This window comes from Empidonax traillii, unplaced genomic scaffold, assembly GCF_003031625.1.
Source record: "Empidonax traillii isolate 1590-97213 ecotype Southwest subspecies unplaced genomic scaffold, ASM303162v1 scaffold1108:size182476, whole genome shotgun sequence".
NCBI lineage: Eukaryota > Metazoa > Chordata > Aves > Passeriformes > Tyrannidae > Empidonax > Empidonax traillii.
The window spans coordinates 32516-52295 of NW_020956301.1; the positions used below are offsets into that span (position 1 = coordinate 32516).

A 19780-nucleotide genomic window follows, 5' to 3' on the forward strand; every position below is an offset into this window, starting at 1 on the left:
GTGCAAAACATGCAAGGTCTTTGAAGGTCAGGTCCGACTGACAGGCACAGTGGTGCAGGCAGAGAGAAGTCTGCACAGATCACACCCAAAAGGCCCGAGTTTCCCAAAGATAATAGCAGCAATAGCTTCTTTTGAGACAGGCCATGAAGCAGATCAAAACCATCACCAGTCATTTTTCATGCTGAATTAGGCAGTGTTTTGTTTGGTATCACTACAATTTTAGTCAATATCCAAGAAATGGAGTTTCCTGATGGACACTAAAATTGTGCTGAAGTGCACCTCATAAATAGTTCTACTAAACTAGAATTTTAAATTTTATTTCTTAGTTTCATTAATTGCTTAATGAAATAGGCAGCACTGAAAAACTTATCACTATAGTTATTTCTGCTTTTCTAGCTTTACCAGGATTTAGTTCTGCTTCCAAAATTTGATAGGGAGAAATGTAAAATTCAATGTTCATAGGAGTTCCTGAGGAATGAAAAAAGAAAAATAATGTTTACTACAAAGGTCAGAGGAAATATGTGAAGTACCTTGAAACAATGGTGAAAAAACCCAACAGTGTAGATGGGCAGAGGGGATTCCTCATAAAAGTACATTTCTAATTACAATTTTTGTTCAAATCACAGGATTTTCTTAGCATGTAAGAGCTAAACTCTCTGGGTATAAACCATCAGATGTCTTTGAAATCTGATTAAATTAATTTCTCTTGCACAATAAATAGCCTGTTGTTCAGCCTTAAAAATACTAGCTGAAATTCTAGCTTTCAATGACTACTCAAAAATAAAAGGGAAAGTTGCACTACTTGCATAAGGGACACAAGCTGTACAACAGGAGAGTGGAAGCGTGTCTTAGAAGTACTTTTCTGAACTACAACACATTTATGGTTAAAGCTTGCTCCTGACAGTGCAGATGAGCCAAAAAACTCATCAACTGGCTGTATTTGCCTTTTAGGCAACCAGAGCATTCTCTCAGTTACTGCTGCTGTCATCTCATGGTTACTCCCAAACTGCAGTTTCTCACCTAACCTCAGAATATTGCTGGCTTTGCTTTTAGGCTGCTGCAAAGTCAATGCTGCAGCAGCAGATAAACCACCTGGCCTCCCTGTATTTTCTCCTTCTGTATGTCTGTACATGATCTGAGAATACAGGCACAGTAAGTCCCTAGAGCAGGTTTAATTTCTAATAGTGGATCTTTCCTGTAAACAAAGATCAGCTCGGTAGGGTTTTTTTAATTACAATCCTTGGAATTTGGAAAGGGGAAAAGCAAAGAGGGAGAAAAAGAAAAAAATCACCTCCAGTTCTTGGCACCAGGTGTCCTACTTTGCCATGAAGTATTTCAGTAACTCTGTTTACATCTTGTGTTCTAGTTCAAAACACATCTTGATTAGTGTTTCCTGAGTTGCAGTGCTAGCTAGGCTAACGTAAACCATAATTTGTATTCTTAATCAAAGGGAGATGATGCTTTCTTGCAAGTAGATTGTGTCTCCATTTGTTATGACATATTCCAAACACCATCATTCCACTCATACATTCCACTTCTAGATCTTGGACTTCCAGTTTCAACCCTGTATCTAAGCTGTTTCAAGTTGCACTTTGATGGGCTATTTACCAGAAATGAAGGGGGTCAAAAGTGTTAGAGTGGTAAATGGTTGAGCAAAGAAAGAGGAAATAACCCAGATAATCTAAAACAGAACCAGTCTCCAACCACAAATGTGTTCATATAGCTGGATACATACAGCCATACATTTGCACAGCTGGGTACTAAAGATCTGCATTGCAGATGGGACAAACAATCAGTTTAACTTATAAATAATACTTATTGAGATCAGTGACCAGCAAGAATATAGGATATTAGTTCACAGTGTTATTATGCTTCCTAAGGGAATACTGTGCAAAAAAAAACCCCAAGAGTGTGTTTCAAGAAGGCCATACCCGCCAAGAGTACTTAATAGGCACAATATCAGAAAAGATACTTCAAAAATCCAGAAGGAAAACATTGCCCTCAATTCTGATTTTCTGAAAAGAATGAAAAACCTTGTACAATTACGAGGCTTTAGAAAAACCTGTCTCCCATCCACTGTAATCCTAATCTTTGAAAGGAGAAATGAGAAAAGGAAGGAGGACAGCTAGCACCCACTACTCCTGATCTAAAACCTGAGCACAAATTGAGATACCTAAACAGCAGAACCCCCAAAGGTGTATTTTACTTCTGCCACAGCGCAATCTAAACATGACTGCTGACTTTCAGATTCACTGTTTATATATAATTAGATCAGTTAACTTGTTCTTTAGTGAAATGAAGGGGTGTTGGTGGAGGTAAAGGGAGAAAGACAGACTTTAAGTTACCTGTCCAGAAGAGACATTGAATAAAGGTCTTTTTCAAGGGCCTTCAAAGCAAGATATCCCTTAGCTTTTATTTCACTGGGAGAGAGAGAAGACAATTCATTATTCTTGTAAGTAAACAAACGCAAGGCTATAGATTTTAAAAGTTTTTCAAGTAAAAACTAGCTGCAACCTGTTTCCTGGAATTTGATACATATTTGACAGGTCTTCTAAAATCTTTCCAAAGGCATCATAGTTCTTCATCCTAACAAAAAGAAATAATTGCTATTACACTACTAAATGAGATGGAAAATAACTCTTTTATATGCAACTTGCTAGAAAAAGCATCATTTCAGAGGTGCTTCCTCCTTATCAGATCTGGCAAGTAGCAGTACTGCTTTTCAATTTTCTCGGAAGATACCATGAAATGTGAATCCTTGTTTTTGTTGCAAGAAGCACTGTGATTATAGCTGAAACTGCCACTGAAACAGACACTACTGAAGGCAATAAACGTACACGAGACACAAATTTGACAGCTCATCAGCTGCAAAGCACTTTTCTTGATGTTCCCTAAAGCTTGTCATTCCCTTAATGCATTAGCTGGCTGGTTCATCATGATTTCATAGTTACTCTGAGACTCACAGGAAACATTAAACATATAACAAGCTGCCTTGCAAACAAATAAAATACTAAACCAAAAGGTGTAGAAGGGATACTTGTGCTTTATGACAAATCCTAACAAAACCAGGAAGGCAGACAAGTAGTACCCACAGTACCACTGGTAATGATATTCGCTCAGAGCCAAACTTTCAGCAGTTAATATCACTGGAAGTCAAAAATCTAGGAAAATGCAAGCTGAAGCTTTAAGACGTAGCTGTTGATACCCACTAAGCTAACATAATTTCATTTCTGAGGAAACAGAAGGCTGGGAAAACTGATAATGCATAATAGGTCCACTTAGAAGAGAGATGAAACACTCAAGGTCAATTATATTCTTTGTCTCTTTACCTTCCTTTTCAACTATACTGCCAAGGTATTTACAGAAGAATCCAGTTTCTTAAATATACTCCTTATTGGTAAAACCTGGAAGCGTGATCATATTGGCTAGAGAATTTCTAAACAGATGTTTAAAGTGGTGGCCTGACCTGGAACAGCAACTATTCAGACAGAACAAAACATGGTAATAGTAATAAAGAATGTATCTATAGTCCCCTGCTACTATTTGAGAAAATTGGAGTAACATGTCCTTCTGTGCATGTGCAAACAAACTTGGGCCATGTGGTATCACCGTGCTTTCACTGCTGTCACAGAAACCTGATGGACACGTAATTTGAAATATTTGCATAAGGACAATATGAAGGCTACTTAGTATTTGATGGAAGGAGAAAGGGGAAAGTAATATTTAGTTTGGATCTGTCAATCTGCCAGTTCTGAATTGTCATCGTCAGTCCATTACCAAAACTATGGGTTCAGTTTTAAGTTCTGTAATTCTTGCAATCAGCACAAATGCCGGTATTCAAAGGCCGTGTTCAGCTGGCAACTAGAGCCAGTGTACTGGGGAGTACTCTTTATCCTTTCTCCATTGAAACAGATGCATTTTAGCTGTTTTCGGTGGAGTGACGTAAGAAATAAGTAATGCCTGCAGTATATTTTCAGGATTGTATTTGCTACAGTTTTAGCCTTGAATTTCCAAATCGGAAGCAGGTAATAACAGATCTAATGATCACCAGCTTCCAGTATGGAGCACTGGAAGCAACTACCCACTTAAATGGAAGCCAAAAAGGTGTCAGTTCTGTTGTTTTCTGGATTCATATTTTTGGTTCCTGATTCTCTTTTTAATTTTTATCTCCAGTTTTTACACTGAAACCATTCTAGCCTCAGATATTCCTTTCCATTCAGCAAGAGACCCTGCACATGACTGTTTACCTGAGAAGCTGCACCAAGTCATCACAAACCTACGGGAATAAGAGAGGAGTTTCATCATTCTTGCCATCCTTTGTGAAGCATCTCTTAAAAGCATTTCATTGGTAATGATAAGCTTGTTCCCCATTAATTTTAAGTAGCTGAGTGGTTAGTTTAAAAAAACCCCAAACACACAAAACCCAGACTAACAGTACAATAGTTCAAACATAACATTAATAATTGGCAGAACAAAGGCTCTGTGAAAGAAGATAAAATTAACAGAAATAGATTGTTGGTAAATCTCTTTCCAGGGAAAAAAAAAAAAAAAAAAAAGGCATCTTAGCCAGCCCAGTTTTTCTTTTATTGGCAGTTACAGTGGTAGAATTCTCTGGATATGCATTTCCATCCTAATGATATTGTCCAGCACTCACTGACCAACAGCCCTGTGCTGCGACTAAAACTAAGGGACAAAATTAACTTCAAAGTAATGTAATAATTTGGATACTTACTGATAAAAACCAGACTTTATAGTCCCTGCCCCTCCCCAACAGCTTGTTGTTATATTTTTGATCTGAAGGACTGTCTACAACACTTAATAGCTGAGGAGCATGGTATGTGAACTTCAGGGTGATATTTTGTGAATAATGGAAATTTTGCAAGACGCACACCCACCCTAGCAGGAATACACATGCTCTTAAAGAAGGCAGAAGGAAAAACAGAATAGCTCCAAGGCATGCATTGAGATTATATATTTCCTTGGTAGGAAAATAATTAAAACACCGGTTATTTACTGTACACCAGTAACAGTGAAGTATGAGAATACAAATATTTAGGTGGGATACCACAAAATTCTTGGAAGGTGGGCATGACAGCTGACTTTTACCACAATATTTAGCAGTCGAGTATTTAGCATCTGTAACCGAGTTGTAAGTCTAGGTGAGAGGTTCAGATGCCTAAAGAAGTAGTTAGTGTCATGCACAGGCTTGCGGGTGTGACAAGACCAAAAGGAAGCCAAAGCCTTTCTGACATGGCAGCTGGAGGCCAGGTGGGAGACTACAAGGAGGTAAGAGACAGAAAATTAATTTTACCATAGGAGCTTCTCCAAAGTGAGCCAGCTTTACGTCCATCACATTTCCATCCTTCTCCAGCTGAGCTTCTAAATAAAACATCATTGATGTTATGTAGCAGGACGTCCCACTGGGACTAACATGAACATTAAGTCTGAGGAGAGGAAAAAAAGGGAAAAAAAAAAAAAGCTTGTATATCTACAAATTCTGTCATATGAAGAGAGGAAATGAGGATAGTTCACTTGATCGTGGGAAGAGACATCAGGGATGCTTCAAAAATAACTCTTCCTTGGCTCAGCTTCTGAAAACTACCCAACCAGGCAATATATTTGTGCTCTGCTCTTTGCATTATCCTGTTGATCTGCTGAAAACCTCAGTCTGAAGCTTTGGGACCCAGGCATTCCTGTCCTCTCTTCACCCAACAACCTCCTCCACAAAGGGACAATCAAAACCAGGCAGTTATGCCAGTTCCAAGTAATACACTTCATTAGAACACCAATTTAAAAAATAATATTGTTGACAAGCCATCCAGACAGTATTCCTCACTGGACTTGAGGCCATGCTTGCTCATTTGCATTAATTCATAAACAAACTTACCCTTTTTGTCTGGATAAAGATTCCAATGCATTCATCACAGAAAACATGGATTTAGCTGCAAAAAACAGAAATGCCATTTAATCAGACTGCAGCGATCGAGAAGCAGAACCAGTTTATCTTGCTTTAAAGGGTATGATTTAGGTAATAAGAAAATAGTGTCTCTTGAATGACTTGTTATTAATCACAACTATTACTCTAGGATTGATAAGTGCTGTGCTGGGTAGAGATTATTCTCAGTCTTTAAGAATAGCTATCACCTGAAGGCTTAGCCCAAAAATGAGTCACAAGTCAGTCGCAAGTCTTGTCTCATATCCACCTCTGTGTTTGTACATTCATTCGACCCCTCTGTGCAGAACATCAGCAACAGAAAACGCATGGGGAGATTCCACAGAACGCTAAAAATACATTTTGAGTTATCTGACAGCTCATTACCATGTAATGTCCTCTCTATCTTCTCCATGCAAGAAAGTAATGGACTGTCTGGAGCATGGCTGACAGGCCTTCGCAGGGGGTTATCCTAGCACATTGGTGAAAACAAGAGACAGAGTAAGACTCCTTAAAGCACCAGCTAAGAGACACAGCACAGATTCTCAGTGCAACAAAACACCGGCTATTTGTTTTTGTCAGACAGGGGTTTACCTACGATTGTGAGGCATCTCTAAAGAGGCAGCGCTGAATGGATTTGTGAAAAACATTATTGTGCAGTAATTACATACCAGATGCCTTTGGAGCAGGGAGCAGCTTTCTTTTGAGCTGATCAAGATGTGTTAGCTAATTTCACTGTGATGCTAGACATAAACTAAGAAAATACTTGTGTTTTCATTTTAGGAGGAATATGCCTGAGCGAATAGATCAGTAAGTGCCACGGGTGTGCTTGGTTAGAGTATATAGAAAATTTCAGCTGAAGACAGGCACTTAAGTAGCAAGCAAACTCTCCCAGCTTCTCTTCAAGCTCTTGTCTAGAAAATTCTCATATTCATACTCACAGAGAACATTCACTGCTGAAGAGTTTCACTATGTTCAAATTCAGGGCATTGTTTTCAGAGCAAGGCTTGAGTTAAGCATTAATAAAAAGAAGCAGGGAAACAAATGGAACTTTTTATACCAAGCTCACAGCAGTTGTGCTAATCTGCTTTTTACAAAGATGATTCTTAAATCAGCTACTGGAAGGGCAGGAAGCATGGAGTGATTTAAGGTACATCACACCAAGAGAAAGTCTAGATAGCAGGTTTCAGACCAGTTTCTAAAAACCAGTATTTTCTCCCAGTCCTGTGGGCAATAAATTGTCTTTACATGCTATGAATACGGTAAGGAGAACGAATGGAAAATAACCTAAAGTATTAGACAATCAGCACTAACTCCTAAATAGTGAAAATAATGCAAGAAGCAACCCTTAAAATGTTAAAACTGGTCGGGAAAATTTTTGTATCCCTTGTTGTAAGAAAAATCAGGAGCCAGGCTATACTAGGCACCAGGTTTTTGACGAGTTTTCATTTGTTTGTTTTTGGGCTGAGTTTTTTGTTTGGCTGGTTTTGCTTGTTTATTTTTTTTAAAGTCAAGCAGTTTTTTAACTACCTTGACAACCTGCTCTTACACCACATATCCTTCTCACCTAACCTGTGATTCTTACCATGCAAAAATAAACAAGTCTCAGCGTTTCAGTCCATGGCCTTTGTTGGTATTTTAAACACAACTGTTCCATTAAAGCATTTGTAGAAATAGCTGTCACAACACCTGAAAAACATGTCAAAATTCTCTAAATATAACGGTATGTATTTACATTGGCATCTAGAAATGGAGAAGGAAGAACAAAAATAAAACCTTGCTAAGGTCATAGATGTTATGCTTCAAAGGAGGAGGTAGAAAAAAAATCTTTTGTTGAATTTTGCATACAAGTATCTAATTTCCATAAGACTTTTGACAGAAAATGGGTAGGGGAGATTTTGTATGGGCAAGTATTCTCAATATTAAATATAGATATGCAGCCCTATCTTCAGTTTGTTAAACAAACAGACTTCCTTTACCTATGCCCAATTTCGTATGTGTATTTTTAATAAATACCAAGACTCTGCCTTGGATTTGAGACATCCAGATTTGTACACCCACCTAGAGCTCATTGTAATTAGAAATTAAAAATTAGAGAAATTTTTTTTTATGAGGGTGTTGAGACATTATAACAGGTTGCCCAGATAGGTGGTTGATGCCCCATCTCTGCAAACATTCAAGGCCAGGTTGGATGGGGCTCTGAACAACCTGACGTAGATGAAGATGTCCTTGCTCATTGCAAAGGGGGTTAGAGCAGAAGGCCTTTAAAGGTCCCTTCAAACCCAAACTATTCCATGATTTTACAAAGGAAAAATCAGCCATTCTCTTTTACATCTAAGTCTTAGGAGAAGGCATAATGTCTCTCCTTTTCCGAAGGTGGTGTATTCTCAGACAGAGACTGAGTTTAACTGGCTGGGAAAGGCAGGGGGAGGTATGATAGCAACAATCACTCAGCAAAATAAGCAAGCACTCCATATGGAAGCCTTTAGTCTAGCTCAGAGGTGGAAGGAGTTTAAAAAAAAAAATTATTATAGCTATCTCTAATATTTGTGTTGTATTTCACAGAGTATCACAGAATATGCCCAGTTGGAAGGGACCCACAAGGATCACTGAGTCCAACTCCTGGCCCTGCACAGGACCATTCCTAAGTCACACCATGTGCTGGAGAATATTGTCCAAATGCTTCTTGAACTCTGTCAGGCTTGGTGCTGGGATCACTTCCTGGGGAGCCTGTTCCAGCACCCAACCACCCTCTGGGTGAAGAACCTTTTTCTAATATCCAACATAAGCCTCTCCGAGACAAGTCTGGGCCATTCTCTCGTGTCTTGTTACTGGTCACCACAGAGAAGAGACCAGTTCCTGCCCCTCTGCTTCCCCTCATAAGGAAGTTGTAGACTGCAGTGAAGTCTCCCCTCAGTCTTCTCTTCTCCAGGCTGAACAGACCAAGTGACCTCAGCTGCTCCTCATTCAGCTTTCCCTCAAAGCCCTTCACCATCTTTGTTGCCCTCTTCTGGACACTCTCTAACAGCTTCCTATCTTTCTTATACTGTGCCACCCAAAACTGCACACAATATTCAAGGTGAGGCCACCCCAGTGCAGAGCAGAGCGGGACAATCCCCTCCCTCAACCGGCTGGTGATGCTGTGCCTGATGCCCCCCAAGACACAGCTGGCTCTCCTGGCTGCCAGGGCCCTGCTGACTCATATCCAACTTTCTGCCATCAGGACCCCCAGGTCCCTTTCCGTGGCACTGCTTCCCCAGTCTGTCTGTACATCCAGGGTTGCCCCATCCCAGGTGCAGAATCTGACACTTTCCCTTGTTGAACTTTACACAGTTAGCGATTGCCCCGCCCTCTAACGATCTCTCTATACTGCTTATTCCCATTAATATACTTGAAAAAACTATCCTTATTGTCCCCTCCATTTCTGGCCAGCTTCAACTCCAGCTGAGCTTTGGCTGCACGGATCTTCTCCCAGCAGCAGCAAGTAACATCTCTGAATATATATTTGTGTGTCCTTTTGTGGCCACCTCATGTTGCTGGTCTGCTTCTACATAAGAATCGGTGCACAATGGCAGTGGAGGTTCAAGGTTTAATCCTGGACCTTTGTAGAGGCAGTAGCTTGAAATAGGGAAGTTCAGGATCTGCAGCAAGAAGAGCATGTCTCCTGCATAAACCCTGGGTGGCAGTGTTTCAGGATACCTTTCAGCATACCTTCTGTTATCAGCTGTCACCACTCATGCTGCATGCACTCACTGCCTGAAATAGTCTCCTATCACATAAAAGAGATGATTTTGGACTTTTATGTAGGAACCTGAGTAGAAACTAAATAGTTCGTTGGCCTCACCAAGATTACAGAAAAAACTAAGCATGGGCCTAGGAATCCCAGGAGAAGTATATGGTAGGTGCCAAAAAGCGGTATTTGTCTCCAGACAAGTGTCAAGCACACTTCTTAGGGAAAGCCAGTGCAGCTGAAAGAGTTAAATATGTTTGCATTTCAGCTTTACAAATGTGATCAAGTAAATTAATGATGTAATTCCACACTTGTGGTAGATCACACTTCCCTAAAATTATTGGCTTGGTTTATAGTATTAAATATTCATTATTTTTAAACCTGACATTAGCAGTGAATCATGAGGTATAATCATGAGCTTTACCTGTGACTTGGTGCATGCATTTTAAACCACGTTTTCAGCATTTCTAGGGAGGCATTTTAGCTTAGGTTTGCTTGACCAATGTATTGGAATATTTTCTGTGAGCAAGAACATGTGCTATGGCTCATGTCAAACAAGTAGGTTACCCCAGTCCAGATCACGTGAATGGGTATGTGCCCCATGACATACAACTTGGTAGTGCTTCATATTTTTGTGGTATTTTTCATAAATGTTTGCCCAGATCCAGAGCCTGTTGGAGTCTCTGTGATCTTGACACTGACTCCAGTGGTTTGACCACGCCCTGAACTAGCAGAAAAGTAAACTATTTGCTGACTCTCTTGAGGAGAACACTTCCAAAATAATGGAAGGAAATATCCATTGCTTACCTTGTCTGCATAATAGCTGCTCTGCAAATAAACAGAGGACTTGGAGTTTAATTAGTCATGGTCCAGCGTGGCTGATAAGCCTGAAACACACTTTAGTTTCTGAACACAAAAAAGCCTTTTTCCATTGTGCTCAAACGTATGTATTTAGGTAAATAAATCTGCATCATTTTTCCAGGAGAGGGACAGTACCAGATTTTCATATAAGACAAATATTCGAAGACAAATAGTAGCCTTCACACTTACACAGAATTGTAGCTTTGGCTAAAACTGCACATGAGAAACAGCAGCTTAAGGATTGTCAGAAAGTTCCTTGGAATGAGGTGTTGTTCCGGTATTCAGAACCTCATATCAAATTACTGCACTCAAGAGGAGAGTGAAGAGTGATGAATAATTAAAAATGTTCTATTTATAGCTTCTCAGGCATATTAAATACACGAATGTTTAACTGGGTCAGTTCATAGCAAAAAAAAAAAAAAAAAAAAAAAAAAAAAAAAAAAAAAAAAAAAAAAAAAAAAAAAAAAAAAAAAAAAAAAAAAAAAAAAAAAAAAAAAAAAAAAAAAAAAAAAAAAAAAAAAAAAAAAAAAAAAAAGGCAACTGGTCAAGCATTATCATCAGTATGGAAGATAGTCGGAATTACCAAATGAATCCTGAATGCCCACTGCTCTAGATTACTCTATGATTGTTCATCAAAAACTGTGGCTGAAAAAATCTTTCATGTGCACAGTGACTAAACAAGTTGCCCCCAGAAAAAAATCTTCTCTTGGTCTCAAATAGTCTGGTTCTTTTACCCTTTTTAAAGGGTAAAACTGGTATGCTTCTTCAAGCACCTTTTGAGAAATTAATTATTACTACTTGGCCTATTTTCATGGTTTTCTGCATCTTGCTAAATTCGACTCAAATATGCTTCACAATGCATGTCCTGCAAACACTGCAATTCTTACGCAAATAGCATTTTGTAAATTCACAGTTCTAACATTTCTGATGATTTCTGAATTTCATAGAATGGTAATTTGTTTTTCTTAGAAAGAATATTGTCATATATTCACGTATTTTCCACTCACATTCTTGCATGAATTCAAGTAAACTATTTGTTTCAGTGAAGATACTCTAGATTTATTACAGAACAAGAGAAAGCTTTGCTTACTGTTGATACATTTTAATGATAGCAGTTTTGAAAATACTCCAGGTATTCCATAATTAGTGCAACATTGGTGTATTTTTTTGTTTCTGGTTTAGTTTGGTAGGCTGGGAGTTGCTTTTTTCTATTAATCTTATATCTAGCCTTGATTTTTTTTTTTTTCATCTGAAGAATAAAAATTCAAAATAAATCACCAACAGTACATCTTCACTGGCCTGCTCCCAGTGCTTGCTTGGAATTGCATCTTTCCAGAAGCCCTCAGATGAACTGCTGACCAGAGAAAACAGCAGCTATACAACAGCCCACAGTAAGCCTAAATACAGAACTTGGGCCTGGAGCAGTCAGTGAAAACCAGTGGTTCCAGTTAGAACAGCAGGATGTGTAAGAGTTGTCACTGTGATTACGAGATCAGAGCTAAAATAGTGTTCTTTCACAAAGTGCCATCGGATTTTAGAGTGATCAGCTATAAAATGGGCATGTACCTGGAACACAAATCAGTGTTTCACCAAAAATGATGAGCATTCAAACAATTACTTTATCTATCTTAGGTGGTCTTCAATCTCAGGCAGGATAAAACCACTGCTGCTTAACTTTTATGACCCATAGCTTAGCCTGATATGGTCTATAGTTTACGACTTTACAACCCATAAATACTGTAATATGTTCCGTCATATTTCCTTCCCTCTCTACATCACCTCCACAGTAATGGAGTGTGAATATTTAGTTCCTGACAGTAACGTCAGAATGTGGGTGGCTGTGTTTTATTGCACTACAGCCATATAGACTGAGATGGTTTTACTTTCTTTAGCACTTCTGGCACTGGAGTCCGAGGCACTTAACACTGGCAGGCTTTGACTCTTTCCTACTCCTTCACTGAGAGTGATTCAGATCCTTCAAAGCCAAAGGCTGTTTAGACAAACATGAAAAAAACAGGTCCGTAGCAAATGACCACGGGTGCAGAAACAAGTTGACGCTGACAGGGCGTATCTCTTCCTCGGCACAGAGTCAAGATACGGCTAACATGTGATTTCTGCTTGACATTAGCACTATAATTTCCAAGTAGTTCTTGTCTAAATCTTTTCCCGAAGGCACTAGAACCATGCAACCACGATTTAAATAACCTCATGAATGAACATGTGAGGGCTGGCCTTACAAGAGCACATTTTCCCTTTACAAGATTTCATAGGGCACCATAACTGGTGTTTATAACTGAACATCTCTCATCTTTCTAAGACTCATTTTTATAACTAAAATCAGGTATTGTATCACCATTATTGTTCTTTACTGACATCAGTCAGCTGAAATCAATGGAAACCATCACTTAAGAGCTGCGACAGCTCTCCTTCAAGATAAAGTGAATGAAGCTGATACATAATCTGCACAAAATGTCAGAATTAGTAATACCCCTACTGTGTTGAAGAGCCACACTGAAAATGGTACTGCTAGAAGATGGGAGGTGCAGGAGGAAGGGAGGAGAATGGGAGCTTAAAGTTAGTTGAGGAGCTGAAAATAATGAGCACTGAGGTAGAGAAGAGGTGTAATAGAGAAAGAGTGTAATTGTATTTAAAGGAGCTTTCTGACAGTATGTCTTAAAAGTAACCACACAGGAGCCAGCTTAATTATTTTGCTTTTCCAGATCGGGATGCAGAGAGATGGGGAGAGGAATGGACTCCTGAAGCGCTGGCCACAGAACTAGAAACCAAACTGCAACTTACCCAGCTCTGCTCTAGCACATCCCTGTCAGAAGTAAGAAAACCTTCAGTGAAAGAAAGAGCTGAGGAAAGGGACTAGAAAATCACAATAGGAAAGACTGTACAAAGACATGGAAAAAGCATGAAGAAAGTATGAAACCCTAGAAAGCATGGAAAATGGGAGCAATAGGTAAGGAAGGATATGGAAAGCAGAAAATAAATAAAAAGATTAAATAATTATATAAACAACACTAAGATTAGAAAAATATTTTTACTCTTTTTTTTTGTTGTTATTTTCATAACAGAAAAGTGAAATGAATTTAGGTCTACCTTGAGCTATTTTAAAACAATATTGGTTTGGAGATGATTGTTAGGCTTAAGTATTCTGATCGAATGTATATCAGGATATGGATTATATAACATGCAGACTAAAAAAAGAAACAGCACTCAGTGGCATATACTGATATCAGTAAAATAGTACGTGGGAAGGGCACATTTTTCAGAAAAGGCAATACCATAAAGGAGCTGAATCCCAATAAATGCCAATTAAAGATGTTACACCAGTGCCATATAGACAGGCATTCCACAGGAAGTACACATTTTACATCATTCTATACTGAAGACAATTAAACTATGAAGACTTGTAAATACACATTCTATTATATATTTTAATGTTTTTATATTTTAGACACTTGGTAATCCCTTAATCATGTTCCTAGGCAGCTGATAGATTAAGATATCCTCGCATTGAGCAAGAGTAGCAGGAACCTGTGTGTGTGTTGATTTGTAGCCTTCAGAATCAGTACTGTATTGCATATTTACTCATCTGTGAACATCGCAAAAATATTCCCTGGGTTGTATGTGCTGAAAAAGCATAGACAAAGAAAGACTGTGCCTATCTTGTAGAGCTTAACCTCTAAATTTAAAAGTTGGGATGGGAAATGGAAGGACTAGCAGAGCAGATTATTGACACTGTCGGAGTATGCTGCGGTTTATCACAGCAACTAAGTGCCTTGCAATGGCTTGCTCGCACCCCTGCAGCAGGATGGGAGGGAGAACTGGAAGGGTAAAAGTGACAAAGCTCAAGCGCTGAGATAAAGAGAGTTTAACAGGGAAAGCAAGAGCTGCATACACAAGCAAAGAGAAATGAGGAATCAATTCACCACTTTCCATGGTCAGGCAGGTGTTCGGCCACCTCTAGAACAGCAAAGCTCCACCACGCGTAACAGCTCCTTGGGAACAGAAACACCGTCACTCCAGAAGTCCCTGCTCTTCCTTCTTCTTCTCCCACCTTTTATTGCTGAACATGACACCATGGGTCATATGGGATATCCCTTTGGTCAGTCAGGTTCAGCTGTCCTGGCTGTGTCCCCTCCCAACTTCTCGTGCACCCCAGTCTCCTCACTGGTGAGGCACCGTGAGAAACAGAAAAGGCCTTGAGGCTGTGCAAGCATTGCTCAGCAACAACGAAAACATCCCTGTGTGTTATCAACACTGCTTTCAGCACAAATCCCAAATATAGCCCCGTACAAGCTACTGTGAAGAAAATCAACTCCACCCCGGAAAAATATAGAGTAAAACTGAGATTACTTGAATCCCAATCCAGTAGCCTGTCACCTAAGACCTGAAGCTGGACTGGCTAACAGCAGGCACCAAAATAAGCTTTGTCACATCAGATTCTCCTGCTAGTTTTCAGAGAGAAAGAGGCACACTCAGAGGGAGATTTGACCCCTCCAGTATGTGCACCACCCTCTCAAGGCAGCCATCACTCTCTGTTGTGTGAAGTCAGAGCTATCTCTCTCTCCCAAGTGTGCCATTGGGACTCAAGAGTAGCATGTTCTTAAAATATTACTATCCCTTACACAAAAACACAGAAAAACACTTGGGAAGTATGACTAGGTTGATGATTAGCCAAGCAATAGTTTAACATATTCTTCACTCATTGTTTCTTATGTTTTCTCACAGCTGGTACAAACTCACAGCAGGTATAAGCTTCTAGCTCTTTCCTTCTTTTTTTTTTTTTCGGGGGGAGGGGGGAAGGTGTGATTCTCCTCAGAACATATGTGGATTTTGGCTGAGTGATTTCTTTTCATCCATCCTGCTACTTAGAAACTCCATTAAATCACAAATACATTTCATGCAACCTTATGTATTGGTAATAAAATGTTGTCTAATAAATTCTAATACAGTTGTGCCACCAGCATAAGAGAGAAGAAATTAATCATAATACCAGGAAATCCTACCTCCCTGTATTGATTTCAGTTCAGGAATACTTCACAACACAAAGGCCCACACACCCACAGCCCCACCACATGCCAGGGTAATCGATTTTGGGCTCAAATAGGAGGGTGCCCTCAAAAACCAGTAAGCGGTTTTGCTCCCTTTCTGTTTTGTCCCTTAGAAAAATGAGGTCTCTCTCACTCTGGAAGATTTATTGAGCTTTTAAAGGAAGAACAGATGATTTATGCATGATAAGGTGGTTTTCCAAAGAATGTGGCTCATTCATTCATGTCAACAGAAATCTAAGAAAAAATTACAGTGTTAAATTATGCATACTTTAGATATACATTCTGTGCTATGAAATGTGTGTTAAAGTAAAGGGAACAAATATTTCTTGTTCCATGGGAATGGAAGTTGCCCACCAATGTTTTCCCCAAAGATTTGGACACATTTTGTCTGATATATCCGCTGTATCTTCAGCTTTTTAAAATAAGTGAAATTCTTCTATCAGTTGATTTCTTAGCTGTATTATGGTACATAACGCAAATACTACTAGCACACAGTAATTACATCTCTGCCTAATTACACTTTGTAATTTTTCCCTGCAAGCATTTTAGATGCAGAGCTGTACTGGCACATAATACATAACAAAGGACAACCATTTCCTACAGCCTTTGAGCCACACTGCAAATGCCTACAGCACTGCCTGCAGGGTTTTAGGTGCCCGTGATAGCATTTAAACACCAGAGAGCAGGAGGCAATTCAAATCGGTTGCTGCCTTGGGCTGTGAACCCTAAGTTCCTATGTAGCCAGTAGAGCGAAACAGCTGCAAGACCTACTCTCCTCTGACCGGCTGCACTCTCACACTGATGAACCAGAGCCACACCCTAAAACATCACAAGTGCTGCAAATGAATACAAATTCTCAGTGTAACGCATTTTCATGGAAATATTTCTGTTAGTTTTGGGTTAAAGAGCTCATTTCTTCCACTTGGGTTAGGCAAGGCTCCAGGGGACACTTCCAAGCAAAAGATGAAGGGTGTACTATAAATTGTATTATGCTATGCAGCTTAAGCCACAAAATAAAAATTCAAAATAAAATTACATTTTTTTTGTCTTCAGATAGTTCTACAGGGAGATCGAAGGACAAAGGCCACATCCATTAACAAGCAGCATGGTGCAAAATGGGGAGCAAAGTCCCTCCCACTGTAAGTGAAGAAGTTTGAGACCACTTGATGAAACTGAATAGCTACAAGTCTATGGGGCCTGATGAGATGCATCCCAGGGGCCTGAGGGAACAGGCTGATGTTGTTGCCTCTCTCCACCATACTTGAAAAATTCTGGCAGTCAGATAAAGTCCTCAGTGGCTGAAAAAAGGGAAACATTGCTCCTATTTTTAAAAAGCACAGGAAGGACACTGACTGTAGAAACGAGTCCAAAGGATGGCAACCAAGATGATTAGAGGGATGAAGCACCTCTCCTATGAGGAAAAGCTGTGAGATTTGGGGTTGTTCAGTATGGAAAAGAGAAAGCTCTGGGGAGATCTCATTGCAGCCTTCCACTACTTAAGGGAGGCTTATAAAAGAGAGACCGATGTTTTATACGGGGAGATAGTGATAGGACAAGGGGGAAATGGTTATAACTAAAAAAGGAAGTTTAGATTAGCTCTTACAAGAAATTCTTTATTGTGAGGGCAGTGAGGCACGGGAACAGAGATGATGTGGGTGCCCCATCCCTGGAAGTGCCCAAGGCCTGGTTGGACGGGGCCTTGAGCAACGTGTTCTAATGGGTGGAGTAATTGCCCTCGTCAAGGGTGTTGGAACCAGATGATCCTTAAGGTCCCTTCCAACCATTCGACACACAGGGGCATTTCCACAGAGTGAAAGAGCTGCTAGCAATGCCATGGTAAACCACACTGTATGTCTTACAGGGCGAAGGTTATTTTGGACTAGCTCTAGTATTGAAGGAAGAAGGAAGTACTGAATGGCTGCACACATCAGTATTAATGAGGCCTTAACTATAACTCACTCTTTCTTCCAATCGAAGGGTTCTGGAATATGTAGTAAGAACTAATACAGTATAGAAATACTCAAAGGGCTGCAGAAATTGGGCCAGGATTTCTTGAGGACTCCTGAATCATTACGTGTACAGGATCGTGCAAAGACTCTTCTAACCTTTTCATGGTCTCGTGAAAAGTCTATTCAGAGCTGGCATGCAAACTTTTCCCTGTCACAAAATATCAAAGACAATTTGTGTCTGCTTTTGGTTGTTTGGCTGACTCAATGTTACCAGCTTTCCTTTCCTCCTGTCCTTTTTTTCCCTCTCCATTTAACAGAATCCAACATTTCTTTGTGTAAATGATTGTAAATTTGGTATTTTTATCAGAATGATTTATATGTACTAAACACTGACTAAATGTCCAAGATACCAAAAATTGCAGAAAACAGAGCAGAGAGAAAAACAATGAAGATTTTAAAGGGCACCTGCTTTGCAAACAGAGCACAATGGCTGCATGAGGTGAACACTGAAGTCTAAGTTTTCCATCTGAGATGATAAATCCGGAATTTCCAGACTTGGAAACTACCTTTGGCCCAGTAACTATGTGGAGGAGGGGAGCCTTCAAAATAATTTGTATTGTCTGTGAATGTTGCAGTTATAGCCTGAAAGCCAGACTCAAAATGAGCAGCCAATTTCGATATTATGCTTAGGTTCCATTACATCACTTATGTCATGAGTTTAAATCATGATGTGTTTGCACAAACCTCCCATTTATGTCCATGATTTAGCAAATACAGACACAGTTATTAGAGCATCCTTGCTATTATTTCAATTCTTGTAATTAACATGGAAACTGTCCTATCTCCCTGTTGTGTTTGGCATCTATAAAATCCTCTATGCACTGAGTGGTCCATGACTATTAAAAAAAAAAACCAAACAAACCCAAACCTCTCAGAGTCGCAGTGCTTCATGTTCCCTCCTGCCAGTAATCCTTAAACTCAGCTTATTTAATGTTTCATCAGTTTGTACTTGTCCCTGAAGGGCAGCCCCCCTAAAAATAATTGTGGTCATAAATCTAGCGACAGATGTTAGGAATTTATCTCCTTACCACGGCAGGACACGCCTCGCCTATTCTCCAGATCGGGGATTAGCTGGCAGGCAGGAGGGACAGACATCGGGCTACGATGTTTTCTCCCTGCCTCCCTTCAGCGTTTCGGCCGAGACAAAGGCGGAGAAGCAGGGAGGAGAGCAGGTGCCGTGGGACGGGCGGGGCACGGCCCCGCACCGGGATGGCTCCCCCCGGGCACGGGGCCCGCGGCGGAGACCGGGGGCACCGCACCGCACCGCACCCCGGCCCGCCCCGCCCGTCACCCGCCACCGCCCACACAACGGCCCCGCCCCGGCCCGGCCGGAAGCAGCCACCTCCTTCCGGCACCGGCACCGGCACCGGGCCCCGCCGCCCCGCTCAGCCCCCCCACCCCCCCAGCACTGCGCCTGCGCGCCCGGGCGCCTGACACCGCCCTCCCCGCGCGGGGCGGAGGCGGGCGGGGCCGCGCCCGGTGACAGCGCTCCAGCGCCGGCGGCGGCGGCGATTCCCGCCCGGCCCGGCCCGGCCTGGCCCGGCCCCGCCCCGACAGGGCCCGCCCTCCGCCCCGGGCCGCGCGCGCCGCCGGCCGTGCGCGCGGGGGCGGCGCCAGGGCCTCACCTCGCGCGCCCTGCCCCTCCCCGCGCGCTCCTCGGGCGGGCAGCGGAGCGCGCGCGCCGCCGCCGCCGCCGCCACCGCAGGTGAGCCGGGCCGGGCCGGGCCGGGGGGAGCGGAACGCGGGGAGCCCGCACAGAAACCGCGCCGGGGGCGCTGCGGTGGGGCCGAGGGGCGGCCCCCGGCCAGGCGGGGGCTTCCGGCGGCTCCTTGCCCGCCGCTCTGCGCCGCCCGGGGGTCGGTGTCGGGGCGCGGCCGCCGCCGCCGCCTCCTCTCTCCCCCCCCCCCAGCGGTGTGCGCCTGCCGGCCCCGCCCGGGCATCGGGACCGGCGGGTGGGAGCCCGTCCGCCGCCCCCTGAAGGTTACGGACGGCGACCTTGGTGACCTCCGGCCGGGGCGCGGGAGGAGCGGGGCCTGGCCGCCTGTTGCGGGGCGGGTGCGGGTCCCGGGGCTGCGGCGGCGCCGCCCGTACCTGCGGAGGGCGGGGCGCGGCAGCGCCGGCACCCGAACAAAGGGGCCGCGCCCCGGGGCTGGCGGGGAAGGGGCCGCAGTGCTCAAGATGTGTA

At 42.0% G+C, this 19780-nt stretch overlaps 3 protein-coding genes across 13 annotated transcripts in view; 2 read left to right on the plus strand and 1 right to left on the minus strand.

The window, feature by feature from the left end:
- The window catches only part of YAE1 (YAE1, ABCE1 maturation factor), a 26657-nt gene extending 13205 nt beyond the window's left edge, over positions 1-13452 (plus strand). Inside the window, exon 4 of one of the 2 annotated variants that reach the window (XM_027904984.1) lies at positions 13244-13452. In XM_027904984.1, the coding sequence (XP_027760785.1) occupies positions 13244-13398 (155 nt within the window). In that variant the 3' untranslated portion in view covers positions 13399-13452. Of the gene's footprint in view, positions 1-4173; positions 4445-13243 lie in introns of those variants that run through there. The other variant, XM_027904986.1, reaches the window with a different exon arrangement.
- Positions 1-18841, minus strand: part of LOC114068669 (mediator of RNA polymerase II transcription subunit 1-like) — a 29145-nt gene extending 10304 nt beyond the window's left edge. For 2 of the 10 annotated variants that reach the window (XM_027904975.1, XM_027904972.1), the window contains exons 1-10: positions 18624-18841; positions 7518-7621; positions 6320-6404; positions 5888-5942; positions 5312-5444; positions 4248-4276; positions 2515-2586; positions 2346-2420; positions 1292-1362; positions 403-468 (exon numbers count right to left, since the gene is read on the minus strand). In XM_027904975.1, coding sequence (XP_027760776.1) covers positions 403-468; positions 1292-1362; positions 2346-2420; positions 2515-2586; positions 4248-4276; positions 5312-5444; positions 5888-5942; positions 6320-6404; positions 7518-7621; positions 18624-18690 — 757 coding nt within the window. In that variant the 5' untranslated portion in view covers positions 18691-18841. Of the gene's footprint in view, positions 1-402; positions 469-1291; positions 1363-2345; positions 2421-2514; positions 2587-4247; positions 4277-5311; positions 5445-5887; positions 5943-6319; positions 6405-7517; positions 7622-17541; positions 17744-18623 lie in introns of all 10 variants that reach the window. The other 8 variants (XM_027904976.1, XM_027904981.1, XM_027904977.1 and 5 more) reach the window with 8 other exon arrangements.
- Positions 18842-19234: 393 nt separating this feature from the next.
- RALA (RAS like proto-oncogene A) overlaps positions 19235-19780 on the plus strand; it is a 26654-nt gene continuing 26108 nt past the window's right edge. The window contains exon 1 of the mRNA XM_027904988.1: positions 19235-19287. The gene's annotated coding sequence lies outside the window, so the exon portion shown is untranslated. The remainder of the gene's footprint in view (positions 19288-19780) is intronic.